Source organism: Lepidochelys kempii, chromosome 2 (genome assembly GCF_965140265.1).
Source record: "Lepidochelys kempii isolate rLepKem1 chromosome 2, rLepKem1.hap2, whole genome shotgun sequence".
Lineage (NCBI taxonomy): Eukaryota > Metazoa > Chordata > Testudines > Cheloniidae > Lepidochelys > Lepidochelys kempii.
Window position 1 is genome coordinate 228,798,617 of NC_133257.1, and position 22,500 is coordinate 228,821,116.

At 39.2% G+C, this 22,500-nt stretch overlaps 1 protein-coding gene across 1 annotated transcript in view; it reads right to left on the reverse strand.

Moving 5' to 3' along the window:
• Positions 1-22,500, reverse strand: part of ITGA8 (integrin subunit alpha 8) — a 172,878-nt gene that overhangs the window by 75,639 nt on the left and 74,739 nt on the right. The window contains exons 16-21 of the mRNA XM_073334109.1: positions 14,124-14,179; positions 13,528-13,682; positions 11,610-11,747; positions 11,132-11,199; positions 9,556-9,703; positions 1,560-1,652 (exon numbers count right to left, since the gene is read on the reverse strand). Of these exons, the coding sequence (XP_073190210.1) occupies positions 1,560-1,652; positions 9,556-9,703; positions 11,132-11,199; positions 11,610-11,747; positions 13,528-13,682; positions 14,124-14,179 (658 nt within the window). The remainder of the gene's footprint in view (positions 1-1,559; positions 1,653-9,555; positions 9,704-11,131; positions 11,200-11,609; positions 11,748-13,527; positions 13,683-14,123; positions 14,180-22,500) is intronic.

Sequence of the window (22,500 nt, forward strand, 5' to 3'; positions counted from 1 at the left end):
CATGTTGGAATAACTGTGTCAAGACAGCAACCTAAAAAATTCCCATCTAGAGCGTTTAAGGAGAGAAATAACAATTTTTGCTAGTTGTTGCTACCCAGTATATTGGGTAGCTTAGATTATGAAGTAACTTGTAAAGCTCCTGCACTAATATTAGGGTATCCAGCTAAACTCCTACCAATTTAAAATGTGAGCAATGCTAATTTCCAATGAAAAGCTATTATTTTAAATGTTTACAATTCATTCACAGAGGAGTTGTCTTGCTCAGTTTTACTAGCACGGCATATTTTATGTAACTATAAAAAAGCTTGGATTTAATTACATTTTTGATATTTAAATGGTCATGGCATTACCCTTTTGAATTATGATTGTATGGGGATACTCACATAACCATAATTCAAAGGGGTGATGCTATGACTATTTAACTAAATATCAAAAATGTAATTAAACCCAAGCTTTTTATAGTTGCGTAATCAATGGGAGAGGATTCTTGTGGGAGGAAACTGTCAGGTTCTGCTGCTGGAGTTTTTCCTGAACTGTTTTGTCAAGAGACAGAAGGAGAGGACGTCCCCTGTGGAATGAGCAGCATTTCTGCTCCCAAGCCACAAAGATACCCAAACCTAATCCAGATCCAAACACCACCTCCTCAGCCCATCTTTAATCACTGTAGCCAGAATACTTGCCAAAAAGTGCCATGGTGATTTATGCTGCAATTAACTTGATTGTCTCAAATTTTTCTCACAGACACTTGTTCATAAAAACGCAGAACAACCTGCCAGTTGACAAATTCTCTGTTTCAGCTCAGGAGAAACCCAAAATAGGGAGAGTAGGAGACAAATGTGGATTATAATTTTCTGTGATGCCAGAAAGAATGCATTTCTTATAGAGCAGTATGAATAACAGATTAGATTACAGCAAACACATTGTTCAGCAGTAGAATGGTTAAAATAGAGCCTTGCATTAGGTTAGCCAGCTCTATACTTGACTGTAGCCAGTGCTATTGATATAGCATTTATGAACACACAGATTCATCATTTATTTTTAAAAAGTAGAATTTCTTTACCTTAGAAAATGTTTGTGATGATACTAATTATGAGTCAAACCTCATTTGCACTGGCATAAATTGGATTCAACCAAAAGAATTACACTGGTGTCAGTGAGATCAGAATTGGGCCCAATAGGATTTCACTTACAGTATAGAACAATAAAATATCCTTTACTGAAGTCACATTAAAAGGAGCAAATGAACACATCTAACACTATGAATAAGGATTCCCACCCTGGTGAAATACTGGTGACACTAACGGAATGAATCCCAATTTACACTAGTGTAAGTGAGAGCAGAAACAGGCCAAAAGTCATGAATGTTTTCAAGCATCAGATTATTAGTCTTAAGGCAGTGTAGTACGATATTTTATTACACCAACAATTTCCTGTCCAGATAAAGAATTTGTTTCAGCTACTGCTTATTGGGATGCATTCTGCTAATTGAGTAGATTTCCATTAGCTTCCCTTAAAATTCAATTAGATAAAATCAGCAAATGCATCTGGTTGTCTCTTACATTTGTTCCAGCCACCATGGGATTTCCAAGGTCGCAAATGACCATTCTAGTTTCATTTTCCATCTTGTAATCACAGCTCAATACACGTAGTGCCTGTAACAAAAGAACACCAATATTGAGGTCAAAGGTCTGAGCAAAGTGTATCCTGTTGAGAAAATTATGCCTTTTTGCTTATGAAATTTCTTTTGATTTCAAACCCCTGTGTGCATCTCTACATGGACACTTAATTGGTTACTGTTGGCCAGTGAAGGGAGTCTGACACCAAAAAGAAATAAATGGGAAACTAGCCAGTATTTTGAGAGAGAGAGACCATTTCATTTCTTCCCAACTCTCAGTCTTGTACCCTATCGTCTAGCCTGCGCTGTTCAGCATTCCTCAAGGGCACTTCTGAGAACAACTTTGAAGATATGTTCTCATCTTCCTCTAGCAAAGATATGTTCACGTTTTCTCTAGAGAAGTCAATGTAAAGTTTGTTCTGATGCTTCCCCCTCCACTTCCTCTGCAGCTCACACCTCTCATATCATCTGTGTACAAAGTATAAAATCCTATATACAAAGTGCTAAGTGGAGAGGAAGTAGCAGTTGTAAGATGGTGGAAGTTAAGAGACATAGACTAGAAAACAAAGTAAGATCAGTCTTTTCTGTTTTCCTCTTTGGCATCTTTAATAAGAGAAACAAACTCAGAAGTAAAAACAGACGTCACTGATCTTCTAAAAATCAGGATGCATCTGGAATTGTTGCTGTAGGTCTCTCCCACCTAATTTTAAAGTTCCCACAGATTAGGTAATACATGACAGGTCATTCTTTATATAAGAAAGAGCTGTGAGAACTCCAGGACACAGCCTGCAAGTTCACCTCATGCTCTTCCTGGTTGGTGAAGGACAGTGTGGACCTGCTGAGCTAGTGAGTTAGTTGAGATTGGCAAGGGTGGTACATGTCCTAAATGAAGCAACTGTGAAGCCCCTGCCCATGAATCCATCTCTTGATACTGTCAATATTGCTGTTGGGGAATGTCAAACTTCCCTTTGTAGGAAGGAAAAAAAAGGTGAGTTTTACTGCATGTCCAGAATGTTAATAACCATTCCAGCCTCTTGTAAAGGCAAGGAATGGGTTCTAGAGGCATAGACCCTCGAGGGAGAATGCCCTGCCAGCAGCCCTTCCCTCTTAAACCAAGGGCTGCTATATTGTGCACCTTTGTACTTGTATTGGGAATGGCAGCTCTGACTCTTTGATGGCCACCTTAGGAACATTGTGTGGAGAATGGAGGGGAGGGGAGGAATGGATCCAATGATCCCTTTGGCAGTGGAAGATAAAGAGAAAAATAATGAGTCAAGCTAAATTTGTATCAAGATGTTTCATCTCATCTTCATTGGCTTTGCCTAGGGTTCTCTCTCAGGAGGATAAAGTATCAGACCATCCTGGCCTTTGCTTCATACTGATTAATGAAGGTCACTGGTTAATACATTTTCAACCATCCACAATCTAATAAAGGACAAGTCCCCCAGTTTTGCATGAATCACTCAAACCTGGTGTGAAGGATGAGGGGCAGATGTGAGTGGACTTATGAATACTGAATGTGACTGGCTCAGGAAATAATGACATTGTACACATGACAGGGCTGTTAGGAAGGTAACACAAGGGTCCAGGTAAAACCCCTAATGATAAACTGGTTAGGATGTTACGAAACAATAGCTGGGCTATTAGCCATGAAGATACTCCTTCACTTCAGCCCAAAAGTTACACAACTGTATTGCCAAGGCTGGGAATAGACAGATCAAAAGAACTTAAAACAGTTAAAGTCAGTATCAAGAGCATGGGGGAGGCAGTTGTCAATGAGATGTTCACAGAAGAACAGGCTGACAGAGAGATACAGACACGGGCCCTAAGGAGTGGGTCTGATGCAGCTGGGCCTTCCTGGGGATGGTAAGCCTTAGAGAGCATAGACATGCATAGAGACCGCTATAGTGTTAAATTCCTTTTTCTTTCATGCTTTGCTATGCTATTAAATAACACTTTGTTTGGTCACTGTATTAACTACTGGTTAGAGCTCTCAAAGGGAAGACTTGCAGGTTCTGAGCCCAGTTGACCTGCTGAGAAATCATGGACAGTACACAGAAGGTTGTAGCCTGAGATCTAGTCTAAGAGTGGGAGACTTATGAGATTCCAACCCAGGACAGGTGAAGGCATGAATTCTGGTACCTTAAAGAGTTGCACTCAGAGAACAGGGAGGAGTCAAAAGTATAGCTACCTCTGGAATGAAGACATCCGGTTGCAAATCCCATCTATTTGCTCAGTACTTTGGGAGAAAGGAAGTGGGATAAGGGCTGGTATTCTTTGATTTGCCTTTAATAACTTATCAGGTGGTTAATTTCTGCTGTGAGGTAATTTAACCTGTTAAATCTTTTCATGCTTTTAAAGGATTTGCCAAGGGTGCTTGGAGCTAAGAAGAGGCACTCACACTGGGATAAGCTAACAATTGCAGTTAAATGTGTGTGGGAATCTATGTGCATAAATGCATATTCAACTCAATCCTTCTCTTGTGCAAATTTAGTTTCAGACATTACATAAATGTCCAATCATCAGTACTATATAGTTTAAGATTGTTATATAAAAGTTGTACTATCCACCAGCACAAAGTATACCAACCTCTTTGTGACTTCCTCCTGCCAAAAGAGTCTGAGCAAATAGGTGGGTTTTGGAACTAAATTTCAGAGATTCATGCAAAATCAGTGGCCTGATCCTTAATTAGACTGTAAGTGGCGGATGGTACAGCATTTATGTAAAAGACAATGTCAAAGCTAATTTGTGCAATATAGGGATGGGGCAAAGGGTCAGTCTGTGATAGGATGCTCAAAGTGTGAAATTATCTTTGGTAATACTTTTCTTTTTCAGAGATCACCTCTTAGAGGTAGTTACAGCAAAGTTAGCGGTAGAAAAGCAAAATTAGAATGGGCAGCAGGAGGATAACAAGAAAAAGGAGAGAGATTTACACATCCAGCATTGCCAGTTCCATTGGTTTCACATGTAACTGAGCAACATTGTAGATTCAGCCACAGAACCCTTTTACTAGCCGTGTGCAGCAATTTATATTTTTATAGTAGCACGTGGCCTTTTTGGCAGTCTTGAACAGCAGCTAAACCCCACCAATTAACATTTGTACTCCAAGGGCACATTTTAACTGGAAAATGACTGGATGCTTTAACTAATCCAGTGCCTACAAATGCACTAAGAACTAACAGACTGTCTTGGCTGTCTCAGCAGTGAACTACTAATTGGTAAAAGGGTAGTTAATGGACCCAGACTACTGGAAAAAAATGCCCCCTGCTGCCGCCTTTAAAAAGTTATTTAACCATCTTTCACAATAATGTTGTATTTTCCCAGACAATGTAGATGGACATGCTTTTCAATTGACTGAGTGCCAACAGATGGATTATTGCTATTCAAACATTAGAAGACCTGATTTATATACCAAGAGGTTTACAATCTAGTTCCAATTAAATCATATCTCATCTAGCTAGCAACCTTGTACCTATTTCACTAACAAGATTTTACAAGTGAGCCAAGAAAGCTTTATTTTTTTGTTAAGTGTGTCACTCTCCCGCCCACAAAAGCATAGTGCTAATAGCACTGGCTATTTGTGTGAGAAGCCATGTGAGACCATCTCCATACATTGCAGCCAAGGCTCTCATTTTGACTGCAATGCCTCTGCTGTTCCTAGCCAGAGCAGAGACAGTGAGCCGTGCCAAACTGTGTAATATCTTTGTCATGTGGACAAACACCTAGCAGGGCTAGGAAAACACTTAATTTGCGTTCACTTATCACTTTATGAAGATTTGGACTCCAGTCTCCTGCAGAGTGGAAAAGCAAGAGCCTGTGTTTATTGTGCCATCCAAGATCAGTGTGATAAGCTTTTCAGGGCAGAGACTGTCTTTTTTTTCTATTTGTGCAATGCCTAGCACAATGGGGTCATGGTCCGTGATTGGGGCTCCCAGATGCTACCACAATCTAAATTACTGCTACTAATAATAGGGTTGATCATACTGTATTTCATTAACCAATTGGCAACTTAAGGAAGAATCAATCTATGCAATGGGTCAAGAAAATAAATGGTATCTTTTGACTTTTACACCTGAAGATTAAGAAGGGCATCAATCTGCAGCTGGGGAATGAGGGCCTGATTCTCCACTGGGTCGCATTTTGGTAGTCATGTATACCAGTGCAAAGAACTACCATTCTGATTTGGCTACACAAAGTACAAGGCGAAGGAAAATAAGAGCCTGAGGTAACAACACAGTAAAAGTACAGACATAGCACACTCAATGGTGCCTCGTATGCAGTGGAGTTGGAACAGTTTATCCATTGTGGGCCCTGTAAAGTAATATTGTTTTATCATTTTCCCTGAGTACCTAAAGTTTATAGAATAGCCAAAGGAATCTTTCCATAGACATATCAGACAGGTAACATTCAAGGGACATCTTTCAGTTAAGCCAGAGTAACTACAGAACAAATTGGAGTAATATCACATTGCCATTGCTCTGGCTTTATGCTGGAGTAACTGAGAGAAGAATTTGAGCCTAAAACTCTTCTGTGTTCTCCTTTTTCTTCTTTTCTCTTTTTCTGTATCCAAAGTGTGTATAAATAAGTACATGAGGGATAAATTTGGTCCACTTGTTTTATCTAAACTGAACTATATCCAGTTGTTACATTGGGATTGGTTTCGAGGAGCATATTGTCTCTTCCCTGTTACAGGAAGGCCAGTTATATAGGGACAATACTGATTATAGACGTGGAGAGGGCCACTGCCTTTGATACAGTGAAGTGCCACTGAGGAACCTTGGGTGCAGAGGGCTAATGGCATGATGGTAACTGGTGCCATCACAAATCTAAAGGACTGTGCTGACATTACTGTGGGACTTCTGATTATTTGTATTACAGCATTGCCCAGAGTTCCAATCAGAATCAAGGCTTCATTGTGCTAGGTGTGGTACAAACACTTGTGGAGACATAGGGTGAAATCCTAACCTTGCTGAAGCCATTGGTAAAACCCCCATTAACTTCAATGGGTCCAGGATTTCACCCCTGGTTACAAACCAAGAGACGTATGCTTCCATACCTGAGTGTATCTTGGGTGTCACATTGCAAGTTGTTTTGATAAAGCCAGATATGCTGAAAGTTAGCCCTGTGCAAGGCAAGCCAGAGGCCTATCACCATGTTAAGATGCTTAAACTCTATTCATGAATGGAATTAACTGTAAGCACTCTTTTATACTTTCAGCATTTGTATTAGATCAGCCTTTAAACATATGAACCTAATGCACCTGAAAGTAAGGCCATTTTGGGAATAAGATGATAAAAATGGTTGTAAATACTTCTCTTTTTTGCAAATTTCCTCTTTCTATAATGACAGAGAGGTAGAGCGCAATGAGAATGTAGAGAAAAGGGTGTAAAGGAACATTAGGGGTTTACAGGATGCATGTTTTAATCCATTCATTTTTTCATTTCAATTTGGTTTTTAAATGACAGAGATTGTGCATTCATCTTTGAACAACTGTGGTAGCACAGAAAAGCAGCTGAAGATAGAGAACAACAGTCCATTTCTTTTTAAATACCACATGCATATTTTATAACATGGGTAAATAGTACAATATGAATTTCGCTGTCACACAGACACTTTGGGTTGTGTTTTCTAGATTTTTATTTGTATTAAACTCAACGATAACGTTTGAATAGTATACTTTTATTACAGTTCTAAAATCAGTAGAAGTCATTGGTTAGCTTTCAGTACTGTATGAAAAGTTTACAAAAACTAAATCTGCTATACAAAATGTAATGCCGCCTAAGAATTATGAACACACTAGGACTAATGTTCTGCTATTTTTTAAAAAAGAACATAAATAGCAATCCCTATGTCTGAATAAGGGCTGACAAGTAGGAGATGTGAATGAAAGGTTAATCAGTCTGCTCTAGTGCACAGAACATGGGATTGCAAATGTATGGAAAATTTAAGACAGCCTCATTAAGTCTGTATCAGCATTCACAAGCAGAGCTGGTCATGAAATGTATTTTACTTCCCACCAAAAAAAAAAAAAAATCAAAGAAATTGAAAACTTTTGATCTAAAAAATTCATTTTACAGTAGTTGAAAACATACCATTTTGGGGAGCGAGGGGTTATTTTTTCGTAACAAAAACCTGAAAGATTTTGATAACATTTTGATAAAAAGGGCATTTTTCATCTAGAAATTTTAGTGGGAATTTTTTCCCCCACCATTTCTAATCAGAAGACTCTCTCCTCTCCAGGACCCAATCCAAAGTCCACTGAAGTCAATGGAAAGATTCTGATTAACTTCAGTGTGTCCCACAATGTCAGGAAGAATAGTCTATTGCTTCTTGAGATCAACAGAGTAAAATAAAATAACCCAGCCAGATTGTGATCAGTACAGCTTCTTTCCTGTACATCGGTCAACAAAGTTAGAGTTACTGTGAGAGAGCAGGAGAAGAAAAATACGCTGAGAAGCAAGGAGTCAGGGAAGCTATTTTTAAGTGCACGTAAGGGGTGGAGTTCTCTTTAATTTCTAACAATATAATCTTCAATAAATCTTCACTTTCCTTCTCATCAGTTCTTTTAACTGGGTTTATCCTATTGCAACTTTCAGTCCATCAGTAAAGTAGATTGACAGAAGAAGAATCAAGAAATACACTGTCGATTACTTTCAACTCAATTAACAACATTTCTCTCTAGAAAGGAAATTAACTCCCCTCCAATTCCCAGGGCCTTTCTCTGTGTGTCACATTCAACAGTCAAAAAAAAAAAAAGTTGATGTTGCAACAGCTTGAGGGATTTATGTGCAGATGAGGTGATACTATCTTACTGTCCAGCAGTGAATAAGTGAGATTTGTTTAAAAAAAACAAATGGCTGGGACGGGGCTTAAGTAATTACTGTACAGTTCCATTGGACAAGCTTCTTTAAATAGCCTCTTTGTCTAAACATGATCAGTATGATTTCATGCTTCTTGGCCTACATATAAGGCCTTGTCTATACTCGCATCCACATGTAAGATACATGTAACTACAGGCCACAGTGAAAAGCACGTTGTGCCCAGACCCTCTCCCCTTTGCCCCCCCTGCCAGAGCCTCTCCCTGTGGCTGGAGACTCTCCTTGTGGTGGGGCAAGGCTCCAGCAGCACCCTGCTGCAGGGAAAGGCTCCAGCAGTGGGGAGCTGCCGGAGCCTTTCCCCACTGCCTCTCCACTTCTGGAGCCTTTCCTTGTGCTGGGAGGCCGTGGGACACCACACTGGTTTTAGCAGTGTAGCCATGGAAGGCACTGCTTGGCCATGAAGAGAGCCATGAAGGGTACATACCCTAAGGTTCTAGCGTGTCTTTACTCCATTCGCCTTAACAGCAAACATGGCAAACCCACGAAAAAAACGCAGAAATTGGGCTTGTTTTTGGCTTAATTGGCTTAGTTGCTTGTTGGCTAGTTTCTCGCTTGCAGCTTGTTGCTTCTTTTTTTTTTTTTTAATCGGCTCCCGGCAAACAGGGGCAGTGGGAGGCAAGCAGGGGCACAGCGGGCCTACCACAGTCCCAGACTGCCCGCCAGAGGGATCTAGTCACATAGCGTGTTGGGGTTCTGAGGAATTGGCTTGTTTTGGCCTTGTTTTGAAATGGGATTAGCTTGATTTTTGGCTTATTGTGAAAGTCAGGGTGCTTATTTACCATGTGAAAGTTGGAAACTGTGCTTAGTAGTGCCTCACTGTCTATTTATACCCATGTTGTGTGCGGGGACACAAAGTGTATGGACCATACACACCACCGTAAGTACAGACATAGCCTAAGATAAAACAACTAATTTGAATGTAAATACACTTTTTAAAAGATTTGTACTACTTTTTTGATTAAAGCCACCAATCTGTTATCTAACCCTAGCTAGAATACACAGGGTGCTTTAACTCTGTGCCAGTCTTTTTTCTTTTAACACAGAATACCCCAATATGATTACCTTGTGGTTTCGTTCAACACCTGTGTAATCTGCTTCAGGTGGGATCTTTATATGAAGCTCAGCTTCATAGGCTCCTTCTCCATCATTCCGTGGGTTTATTATGAGCATGACACAATTTTCTTCTCCAATGATTAGTTGATCTTTATCTCTATAAAAACATACATCTGATCATGAACTTTGAAAATATATAATTAATTGGATTATAAACATTCACAATTAATGTTTTGTCCATTTGCTCTCCTAGTGTCTATACTCAAAAACGTAGCAATTTTCTAAAAAAAAAACCTGCCTTCAAGTTCTATGCACAACCAGCTACTTGACATGCAATTTACAACACAAAAATAATCCCACGGAGAAACTCCACAAAAGATTTGCAAATTGTGAAAAAGGGAGTGTACTCTAGAACAGTGAGGAAGGGGTCCGGGCAAATGACTGTCCACAGTGGCACATGCAAAATGAGTTACAACAGAATATGGAAAGCAAGTTGTGTTAAACTCCAAAGCTCTGATTGCACCCTACCTATACAGGAATAGCTGATCATCATGGAATGAGAAAGGATTTCAGCCCCCAAAACCAGCACATCTCCTGAGATCCACTGAGACTAGAGCTGGGCAAAATTTTTCAGACTAATACTTTATTCACCAACAAATACAATTTCAGGTCAGCCAAAACTATTCAAGAATTTTTCACAAATTTGTTAAATAGTTTCAGCCAAAACAATTAAAAAAATTCTGAGCTAGATTCACAAGGGGATTTATGTGTCATTCACAAAACAGAAGAGGAGTGGTGGAGCCCCCTTTTATAGCCTTTAGCCCACCTGGGAAGTCCTGGGTTTGAGTCTCCATTCTTCCTGAGTCAGAAGAGAGACTTTTGGCTTTTTGTTTCATCGAGAAAATTTAAAATTTTTCATTTAGGCTCAAACCAAACAATTTAAAAACTTTTTTTTTGTTTGGACGGTGAACCAAAAAAAGCAATTATTTGCACAGCCCTAGCCAAGACACACATACATCTGATCATGATCTTTGAAGACACACACTAGCTCCACACTGACACTTGCCTCCGATGGCCTTCTCCAGTTCCTTGACAGCACAACTCCAGACCCATTATACTGCCTATAATTCCTTGCTGCCCCTAACCTATAACCTTTCCCCCATGTTTTTGACTTAACTAGATTATGACGCTGAGAATCAAGTGCCAAGCACAAAAACAAATGGGCCATAAAAACAAATAAAGTGAAAAGCCCTTTGCAAAAGCAATTCATATTATCAACTGATATTGAGGGGTGGAAGCAGAGCTGTTCGGTTGTATGTTTCCCTATCATTGCTGAGTACAGTGAATGTTTGGGACAGATATATAGACAAAAATAGCCATATATAGGATTTATCTTTCTCTGTCCTTGGAAACCTGGTACTTGGCATCAGTAAGAAGGCATTGCTATAGCCAGCAACTGACCTGAGTTTCACATTTCATCTAGTAGTTAAGGGAGTTAGAAGTGTCTACATTTCCTTCTGAGCTGTTTTAATGACCACCTGTATTCTATTAGGCATAATACAATTATTTTTTTGTCTAAACTTACGGTGTAGCTGAAAGTTTCAAATCAGGAATGCACATGTTGTCCTCGCCACAATCCACCAGAATGAAAGCCTATTCAAAACATGTACCAGCGGTATTAGAGTTCTTCCTTGAAAAAAATCAGTTCACTTCCTTGTCTTGATTATTACCAGCAATGCCACAAATGAAGGGGTTATTTCTGCAAACCTTTATGTACATGAGTAATCTCAATGACTATGTATGTAATGGTTTGTAAGATATGAATATATGAATATTTCAAATTTTTCCCCACTATAACTTGGGGCTTTCATGTTCTACAATGCAATCAAAACAGTAGTTCTGGAAGAATTTTAAAAGATGCATGGTATTCTATTCCCATTAAATACATATTCTGAATCAATTAAACCCTTGTTGCATAACTGCTGTGAACATGATACACTATTTTAAGAAAGATGTGACAGATAATGTTTATATATAGAACATATTGCATGCAAGGTCCATACCTGTTCCCTAACAGTGCTTTCCTGATAATAGTTCAGTATTGGTTTCACAGCTAGGTCATCTACAAAAGTGGATTCATCCAAGCTGTAATTCAAACTAACACTGATTGGAGATAATTTATCTCGAAATTCTGTTTCATCCTGTGAAAGGTAATCACATAATAAAAACAACAGTTTAAAATGGCTGCTAAAGGCAAGGTGATAACAGCCATGAATTCAGGGTTTTGTCTGTATTGAAGGAATAAAACAGTGATTCTTTGAAGAGGGTCTTTGCAGACATTTTCTGATTAGGTGGTACAGTTAGGAAAGCGAGGTTACTCACCTGTAACTGGTGGTCTCAGAACACATTGCCTCCACAGACCCACACTCTGGAAGTAGCTTGCTGAGCTGCGTAGACTCAGAATTTTTTCAAAGCAGTAGCCTAGAATGAGGCCGTATCTAAAACTCCCATCAGTTCTTGACCACCTGGCAGGAATGGAGGGAGGGCACGTGTGGATCTGTGGAGGCAATATTGTTGGTTTGTTCCATAACCAAGGATTTATACACATCAGCCTTGGTAAAAGTCCACCATCTTTATTGCCTATGCAGCCCCTTATATACTGCTAAAGCCCTTCTTATCCCCACGTCACCTTCCTCTGCCTTTCCAGGGTGGCCTTAATGCCTACCCAGACAGTGCATTAAGCAGTTCCAACTACAGGTGAGCAACAGTAATCTTTTCTCCTTCATAAATATACCTCCACAAAAGCCCCACTCTTGGAGACTGGAGAGCAGTAGTCATCCTGGAGGAGAAGACAAAGACTAAATGACAGCTCTGCTAAACCATCTCTTCAGACCTGACAGCTATGTTGAACAAAGGTTTAAAGCAATACTCCAGTGGGCTCCATATATTTCTTAGCTACAGGGATTTGGTGGTAATATGCTCATGAGGCTGCTATGGGTCTTCCAAGGATTCCGCACAAAATGAATGCGGTGACTTTCTCAACTGATAACCCTCACTTCTTTTTCCTTCACCGAGGAAGTGGATTAAGCAGATAGATGCTTAATATTAGCTATTTAGGACTCCAGAGCCATCATATAAGAAAAAAGAGGGGATCAATGTATGAAGGGAGGACAAGTCATCATTATCATTATTACTTTGCACTTATGTCCTACTTTCCCTTCATAGGTCTCAAAGTGGTTTATAAAGGTGGGTAACTATTATTATCCTAGTTTCATAGCTGAAGAAACTGGGACACCAAGAGCTTAGCTGATTTGCCGAAGTCTTTCTGTTTTATAGTTATCTTCTAATGAGTTTCAGCGTTTTGTTCTCATGTACCAGATCATCATCAGTGTGTGGTGTGCGACTGTTTACATCCAAATAACTTTGTTTGTTGTTTCCTGAAAATGTTTCTATTAACATTTCAAGATCTAATTATATTTATTTCACAAAACCTACATTTTAGCCCTAAACTGCTTGACGGAGTCCCTTTGAAATAGATATTGAAAAGTGAATTATCATTAAATTTAATATTTTAATGCAGTTATCTTACCATAGAGAGAATAAGTGATTTACACAGTATATACATGCTTTAGGAAAGGGAAAAACTTAGGCAGAATTGCAGGAAAAATTTCCTGACATTAAAACGTATGTGGCTGAGGACTATTCGCCCATGGGAAGCCCCATTCCTTGAACGTAACTGGGCAAAAGATTTGTATGGAACTATCTTTTATTGACTAAGGAACGGACAAGATGACTTAATAGGTCTTTCTCACATTTAATTTTGTGATTATAGAACGTTCATGATAAGTGCTTTTTACTTTTTGATCATTCATATTTCTGAGATTAACAACATGACTGGCATTTTTCTATATTTTATTCTTTTATTCCTCCCATAATACTAAAACTATGAGATGACAGCCAAGAATATTGTAAACCACTTACTCGGAGATAAACAACAAAGTCCCGGCAATGGAGCTGTTTCTGTCTTTCTATCACAATGGGGAAGAAATGATGTGATTGATGGTAATCAAAGAAGAGGGTCCTTCTAACAGCTCCTTTCTGTTTCAATGAATCTAATTGCAATTCAGCTTGGAGTGCTAGAGAATGTAAGTATATGAAACATTTAACATGGAAAGAAAAAAGGGTGAACAAAATTATAGCTAATGTCAATAAACTCTTTCCAGTAAAAATAAAAGCCTACATTTCAAAATGGGTTGCTAGATTACAGCACACTAGGCATTGATCCAAAGTGCAGAATATGTATAATTTGAGTTAATCTCTGTAACTTTATTTTCACAGTCAACATGTACTGTACACAATTTCTATTTCTATTTCCTAAGATTCTTTCTTTTAAGAGCATTACAAAATAGTATTACTTTTATTTTGGCAACTTGCTCAGTTTAAATAAACAAAACAAAAACAGACAGTATTTTCTTAATTTATAAAGGACTCAATGCTGTATTCTTTGAATGCAGTCAAAATATCCAACTTAAATCAATGAGCCTTAAATAATTCATAGGTATATAAAACTTTCTTACCTATCTTATCTGAAATACTTTGACCTTCAAAAGCCACACAGACTCTTACAGTAAAACTATAAAAAGCAACAAAGAAAAATAATTAACAGCTAGAGCTTTGTACTGAGTCACTGATTCCATTATTTCTCAGTCTGCCTTTCCCCCTTCTTAAAGGTTGTTACAGAGCATTTGCTGCCCTGAACCAATTCAGCAATCTGTCTCACTAGCTCTGCATCAAGCAGCCTACACACAGTCCTTTAGTTTCTTACGATGGAATTAAAAAAAAAGTATCTGTACATGTACACAGCTCACAAGCCTGTATTCTTTGCTCACCAAAAAAGCCAAAGGATGAAATCCTGATTCCACTGAAGTCAAGGACTAGAACTCCCGTGTACTTCAGTGGAGCCAGGAATTCACCCAGATACGTAAAGAGAACTTTTTTAGTGCACAAGAAATTAGAGATCAGGCCAAAGAGTTTTCCATTTCAATTTAAAACTTTGCTGGAGTTGCCGATGAGATCAAGCCCTAAAGTAAAAGGTCACAAATTAATTGTTCGGGGTTTGTTATTTATTACATAAATACATTGAAGCTGTATGCTAATTGCTTTATTTCTGGTGTGCGTTTTTCAAATCTCATGGCAAACTCTGTTCTCAGCATCACAGCCAGCAACATCCATGCCATTAAAGATAAACATATGGCACAAACTTCAACACATGGCCACCTAAGTTATATATTTAAAACTGCCCACTTTCTTTTCTCTACATGTCATGTCACTGATCCTTACTTATACTGGAAAATTAAAAGAGAAGACCTTCTCTAATGATAGAGATTGACCGCACTTTATTTTAACAAATTCTAGTGCATGTATTTTCCTTAATAAACCCATTATTTTTGTTGAATCAACATATGTAAAGGTGAAACCATAAAATTTACAAAAAGAAAAGGAGGACTTGTGGCACCTTGGAGACTAACAAATTTATTTGAGCATAAGCTTTCGTGAGCTACAGCTCACTTCATCGGATGCATTCAGCTGTAGCTCACGAAAGCTTATGCTCAAATAAATTTGTTAGTCTCCAAGGTGCCACAAGTACTCCTTTTCTTTTTGCGAATACAGACTAACACGGCTGCTACTCTGAAACCATAAAATTTAGTAATGGTTGTGGAAAGGTTTCATTTTACAAAGAGATGTTTTATTACACAATACAAAATATAAACGTTTAATGACATGACATTCAAAAGCTTTCACAAATAACCACTGATGGTCTGTTAAACCATTATAACAAGGTTAATACTATTAGAAAGGCTTGACTTCCTGCTAATAGACACTACTGGAAACCCATCTTTAGTAACATGTTCTTGATGTCTAGTACTTGACACTACATACTAAAGTCCCAATTCTGCAAACCCATACTCCCACCCGTAATCAGCCATGGGAATACTCATTTGAGTAAGGGTTGCAGGGTGGGATATTAAAACTTGCAAATCTCCCTAGTTACTAATGATTCTTAGAGACTATTATAGTCAGTCTATACAGAGCCCGGTCAGCATTGGAACTATAAAATTGGCACATTTCATGTCAGACAATGACAACGTTAGATAAAATCCAAACACTCCTGAACTGGTCATTGCTTTTAAATACTATGCTAATGTTATGGTATGTACCAACATAGTCATGTAGTCAGCTCAAAACTAGTAATGTTACCTCTAAAATAACCTCTAATCATATTGTAACTGTGTATCAGCTTCCTCTGACAAGTATAATAAAAATGTGCCACATCTGGGATTCATATAACTCACATGACCTTACTCAACATCTTCCTTCAGGGCAAACAATTTCCTTCATACCATTAAGCAAGACTTCACCATAGGCTCCAGAGGCTATTAGAAGTGTTGATTCCAATTCCCCTGAAAAACTGCAAATTTGGGCCAATTTACACTTCTCCTAGAATTACCAATTAGAGATGAAATAATTGACCATTTCTAAATATATGGGCCAGTGTAGAGTGGGCATTAAATGGAGAACATATACTTTGCTGAACTGATATGCAAAGAATTTAGTCATCAGCCTTTATAGGCCAAATTGTGGCACAGCTAGGGCACCCGTGTAGGAAAGTAAGGAGGTACAAAGTGCCCTCTTATACCCCTGTGGCAGCTATCTACATAACAGGTAACTGCATGAGAGGGGAATCAGACTTTGTGGAGCAGTTAGCCCCTCCCCACTCAGGTGGGTGGGAGCTGTAAGGAGCAGGCAGAATCTTGACTCTGTCCTCTCAATGCCCCTGGTGGTGTAGCTATGCTACTGTGTCAGACAGCATGCTGGGTATAAACCCGTCACACTGTACTCTTGCCCTGCAGCAGAAACCCCTTCACAAGTCAAAATCCCCTTCCTTGGCTGACCCAGGGACAGCACAACAAGGCACTCAAAGTGATGCGTTTCACTCAGATGAAGTGAAATTTAAGATTAAGGTGTCCCTTTAAGATTAGGAAATTTGTATAATGCTTATGTTGAAAGCAGGACTTATATAAAACTACTTAAAAATACATTATGCTGTTTGTAGTTTGAATTAAAAAGTCATTATTGAAACAATACAATTTTAATACATTTTGAACAGTTGAGAAATACGATATGTTAAAAATAGGTTAGGAACATTGCAGTTTAGTCCAAGATCCTACTCTGCTTTCATAAACACAGCAGATCATCATGCACTTCATATGACTGGGCTCAGTTAGTTGGCCCTTATATAAAATTCATGGCTCATCCTTCCCTTCCAGGAAGAATAGGTCCAGGAGGTGAATGTTTACATAGAAGAGCTTCTGCAGATCTGTCAGTCCACTGCATCCTCCCCTCTGAGAGGTAGGGCCAATAACACTATGGAGTAGGCAGTTTTTGGGTCCTCCAGCACCCCTACTGAGCAGAGATCCACAGCATATTCAGGAGGCCCCAGAAGTCTCTGACTGAATTCAAAGATCCCCTCCACTTCTGGGCTCCCCACAGCTGAGACAACATAACCAACAACATTGCCTCATTGGCCCATGGCTTCCTGCCCCAGATGCCTTGTCTTGGAAACATGTGGAGAGGATGTTACTCTCTTTAGAGTCAACTCTCTTTAGAGCCAACTTTCTAATCGCACAAAACGAAACACCCGACCCTTCTCTGAGGCTTCGTCCCTCACTCCACTCCATTCGTCACTCACTCCACTCCGCTCCACGTCCACTCACGTCCACTCACGTCCACTCACTCCATCCCCCCTCCCTCCGTCACTTGCTCTCCCCTACCCTCACTTACTTTCACTGGGCTGGGGCAGAGGGTTGGGGTGCAGGAGGGGTGAGGGTTCTGGCTGCAAGTGTGGGCTCTGGAGTGGGGCCAGGGATGAGAGGTTTGGGTGCAGGAGGGGGCTCCGGGCTGGGGTCAAGGGGTATGGAGTGTGGGAGTGGACTCAGAGCTGGGGTGCAGGTCCACGAGGGAGTTTGGGTGTGGGAGGGGGCTTAGGGCTGGGGCAGGAGGTTGGGGTGTGGGCTCTGGGAGGGAGCTAGGGTGCGGGATGGGTCTCAGGGCTGGGCAGGGGGTTGGGGTGCAGTAGGGGGTGCAGGCTCTGGGAGGGAGTTAGAGTGCAGTAGGGGGTTTGACTTGAGGCAGGCAGTTGCAGTGTGGGTTGGGGCTTCAGCCAGGTGGCGCTTATCTCAGGCAGCTTCCGGTGAGCAGCGCAGCAGGGCTAAGGCAGGCTCCTTGACTGCCCTGGCTCTGTGCAGCTCCCACAGGCACTGCCCCTACAGCTCCCATTGGCCGCTGTTCCCGGCCAATGGGAGCAGCAGAGCTGGCGCTCGGGCAGCCGCTGGAGCTTCCCTGATCACCCCTGTGCCTAGGGGCTGCAGGGACACGCTGGCCATTTCCAGGAGCTGTGTGGAGCCAGGGCAGGCAGGGAGCCTGCTTTAGCCTTGCTGCCCCGCCAACCAGACTTTTAACGGCCCAGTCAGCCGTGCTTCGACCAAGCATTCCAGTCAAAAACCGGATGCCTGGCAACCCTAAGCAGCAGTAGTCTTTATACATTTTATAGGGTAAAATACTGCCTCTCTAAGAAGAGAATATGCCCTGTTTAGAGCCTGTCCCCCAAACTCTTCCACCTTGGCCCTGCTCCCTGTCACATGGATTGCACCAACACCACACTGATCCAGGAGGCAGAAGATGTCGCTACTAGGGTTGGTTGAAAACAGGAGTTATTATCCCTTAAAATTTTGAAACAAAATGAAAAATTTCTATTTCGTTTGAAATTTTTTGCAGCGGTTTCTGAAAAAACAAACCAAATTCAATGGATTCTAAATGAGAATTTTGTCAGTTTTGTTTTCGTTTTTCCACCTGTCTATTCCCCCCAAGTGAAAATTTTCATTTAAAATAATTTTGTTGAAAAATCAGAAAATTTCAAATGATGTTAATTTTTCCTGAAATTATAAATTTTTCTCTCAAAAGTCATTTATAATCAATGAAACTTGGAGGAAAATGTTTGACCAGATCTAGTGGCTACATGAAAATGCCACTCTATCCTTCTGAAAAGGCACTTAGCAGTATGTATACAGGATATGGGTGACACAACAGAGTTTGGCAATACAAACTCTAAGTGGAGTTTACTATATTTAATTATACAGTGTAAAAATCAAGAGAATGAAAAACTCATCTCTTAGGATCAGATCCTCTGCTGATGGGAATCCTCACAGTTCCATTGATTTCAATGGTGCTATGATGATTTCAATGGTGCTATGATGTTTTACACCAGCAGAGGATTTGTCTTTTAGTATCTTGTCAAATCCAAGTGATATTTTTGATCATTAATTTAAACTACATTAGTATTTACTTTGCATGATAGTGTGAAAAACTGGGTACTGTGTATATGTACTACTGCCCACTTCTGGTTGGAATTGGAACTGCACATCATAGGCCCTTGAAATGCTAACACAGCTAATGTGAACTCCTTTAGCTCAAGTCCCAGTGAGCTGTGCTTTAGAAACAGGATAATCCAACTTGTGTCCCCTGTGCCATCCTGGTGCGCAGCACAGTAACAATGGTGAAATCCTAAATTGCACAAAATTTGACACTGGGAATATTTAGTGCAGAAATATTTCTAAAGAGATCACACAGTTTAGTCATAAACACTATTAGATTGGTGGTAAGTTAACTATTTTGAAAGTAGCATCAAGTTTAAGGGAGATCTTGTGATGTTTAAATGGGTTTGTTTGTACTATGAGGCACTCTATGCTGGTAAGAAGTGGGAAAAGCTAAAAATAACAGATTTTATAATAAGTAAGGCTGAGAGAGTTAGAGCAGTTAAGCAGGACTGGAGTCAGAAGGGTTTCTGAGATCTGGAAAGTTGATTTAAAGCTCTGTGGTAAAATAGACTGAGTTCAACTTTCAAACTTCTTGCAAATGCAAGTTGGTATGGTGATTACTCAACAAGCAGGACAATTTTGAACAATTAAAGGAAGAGAACTGCTGTAGATAAGAAACAACTTGGAAATGGCATCTTTGTCCTTTGACTGTATGGCCTTGTCTGTATCAACAGTCTTGGATGACGTGGAGTAAGAAGACTAGAATCTTGTCTTCCCTATAGTGTCTATCATTGCTACCACCATGAGAGCTACTCTGGTGGCTACAAAATGAAGCCCATGATTGAACAGACAAACAAGGTTTTTCCTCCAAACCTTAAAACAACAGAACAGTTTGCTTGAAATACATCTATACCCTTCGATCTGATGTAAAAACCCAGATCAGTGTATTTTAATTCTAACACAACTGAATATTACAAAAAAAGTGATAGCGAGATATAATACAAGCAGTTGCATCTCTCTAATTATCTTCTTATAAGTTTTCTGCCTTGAATTTAGGCATAAACAAAATCTAGTGAATCTTTGTATATATAGTTTATATATAGTATATATATATATCTTTTGTGCCAGCTAAATCTTTGACTTTGTGAATATCTGTAAATATGATTTAAAATACATTGGTTTGGCCTTCTGACTCAATTAATGCCTACCCGTTATCCTTCCCTAGGAGAGATGTATAAAGTCACAAATCACCACCTTATGGACCCTGGAGACTCAAAGCTTGGTCTGTCAAAAACAAGGAGTGATGTAGGTTACACATTCCACAGTGTGTAAAGGCTGGACTGTAGAATTTTTTTTTGACAGAATAGTTTTCTGCTGAGAGATGGAATTTCCTTGAAATAGACATGTTTTGTAGGAATGTGTCAATTTTGACAAAATTTTCCTTGGGAAAAGGTCAAAAGAAATAGTTCTGACTTTCTTGCTCTATTGTGATAGTATTGAAATGTTTTAACTACCATTTAGATTCATGTGGACTTTTATAGTCTATTAAATATTCACTTAAATATATTGACATATTACATTGATTGTAATTTATTACATTTAATATTGTAACAGACTATAAAGGCAAAACAAAATGAATTGACATTATCTAAATAAAACAATAAAGTTCCCATCAAACATGTTGATTTTGATTAAACTACATTTTCTCTGATCAATATGGGTTTTGGAGGACTCAACCTGTGCCTACACCGTGGTCTTGCCAGCCTTGCCTCTCAGAGGGGAGGATGCAGTGTACTGGCAGAACTGCAAAATTTCAAGTCTTTCATATAAATGTTTGTCTCTTGGCTTGGTTCTCTATGGAAGGAAAGAATGAGCCTTGGCTTTTACTTAAGAGCTGAGCAACTGATCTGTCATATGAAATGCATTATGATTTGCTGTGTTTACGACAACAGAATCGGGTCTTTGATTAATCTACAAAATGTTACTAACCTTAAAATTATACCAAAATGCTAATTAAAACAGTTCTATTCTTAGTATCTTAGCCTAAGTAAAATGCATGGACTAGATCATGATTATAAGGTTATAGATCATATAAAAATCAGAGCAAAATTATTCAATGGTCCTGACTGGAACTTTTTTGGAATTTTTGTCTTATGGAAATTTTTGAAATTGTGGAACATTTTTTTTGTCTCAAAATATCAGACTTTTCCCTGGAAGGAAAATTCCACTTTTCATCCATCTCTCCTGAACTGAAGTTTGTAACAGAAAATTTTGATTCTGGTTTGTAGATGTGGAGATATGTAATGCATAAAGAATTTGATTGGGGACATATCAATATGATAAACAGAAATGATTGTCAGTTCCTAATACAACTTATTTACTATTATTGATAATTCATTCAACACAAAGGGAAATGTGGTTAAAGATTTGATACTATAGACTCCTATTCTGCTCACAGATGAATCCTTGCCAGCTACTCCACAAACATCTACAGCTGAGCAGTAGAGGCAGATACCCCTCTATTTTGGTGAGCCATTCACTCAAACACATAACAGTCAGCAATTTCTGAGTGGAAAATGTAACTCCTCAAATTCATCATTTTAAGTTGCCTTTAGAAGCTCCAGTATTTATTATAATTTCAGGTTGCCATGGTAAAAATCATTACCCCATGTCTAATCCTCAGAAATATGCATTCAAGTCACTCCAAACAAAGTTTTCAAATGCCTAAATCCACACTTTCTGGGATACTGATCATATCATTTGAACTGATGGGAGTAGCAAGTACTTGGCACTAGAAATGATCAAAGATTAACAACTCCCTCTCCCCCAAAACAACTCCCCTGAAAAATGTCAGAGATGTTTCCATTTTGCAAGGTTCAAAACTGACCCACTCTGTTTTTTTCCTCCAAAAATTGTCACTATTTTTAATTTATTTTTTCTTAAAAGTTTTATAGACATTTTTCATTTACTGAAAACCTGGTTTACTGAAAATTTTCAATAAACCATTTCAACAGTGGATTAGATAATGCTAAATTTTACTTACAAAGTTGCAATTTTTTCTTTGGCAAAGAACATCACCCTATTTTACAGAGTGGGAAGTGGAGGCTTAGAAATGGTAAAATGCTTGTGTGAGGGATCACCATAGTTTGGTAGATCAGAGGGTGAATAGTCAGCACTTCTGAAAATTAGACTCTCCAAAATGTCTCAGATTAGTCCCCCAAAATGGAGATATTCAAATCAACAGTCATAAATTTAGGCCGTAAGTTCTAACCCTGATTCTGATACCTTTTTGCTGTATAGCCTTAGGCAGGTCAGTTAACTTCTCTGAACTTCAGTTCCCTCATTGCTAAAATGGGAATAGTACTATTTGCCTACTTCATACAAACGTTGTGAGGGCTAACTAAATACCATTTGTAAACTGTGATTAAAGTGTAAAACAGCAATCAGGCCAATAGGTGCTCAGATTTCACTGTGATAAGCAGTGGCACTCGAACATTTTTAATAGTGAGGGTGCTAAAAGCCAGTCCCCTTTCCCCTGACCATCCCTCCCCCACCCCCCAGAGGTGAGGCCGGGAGCAAA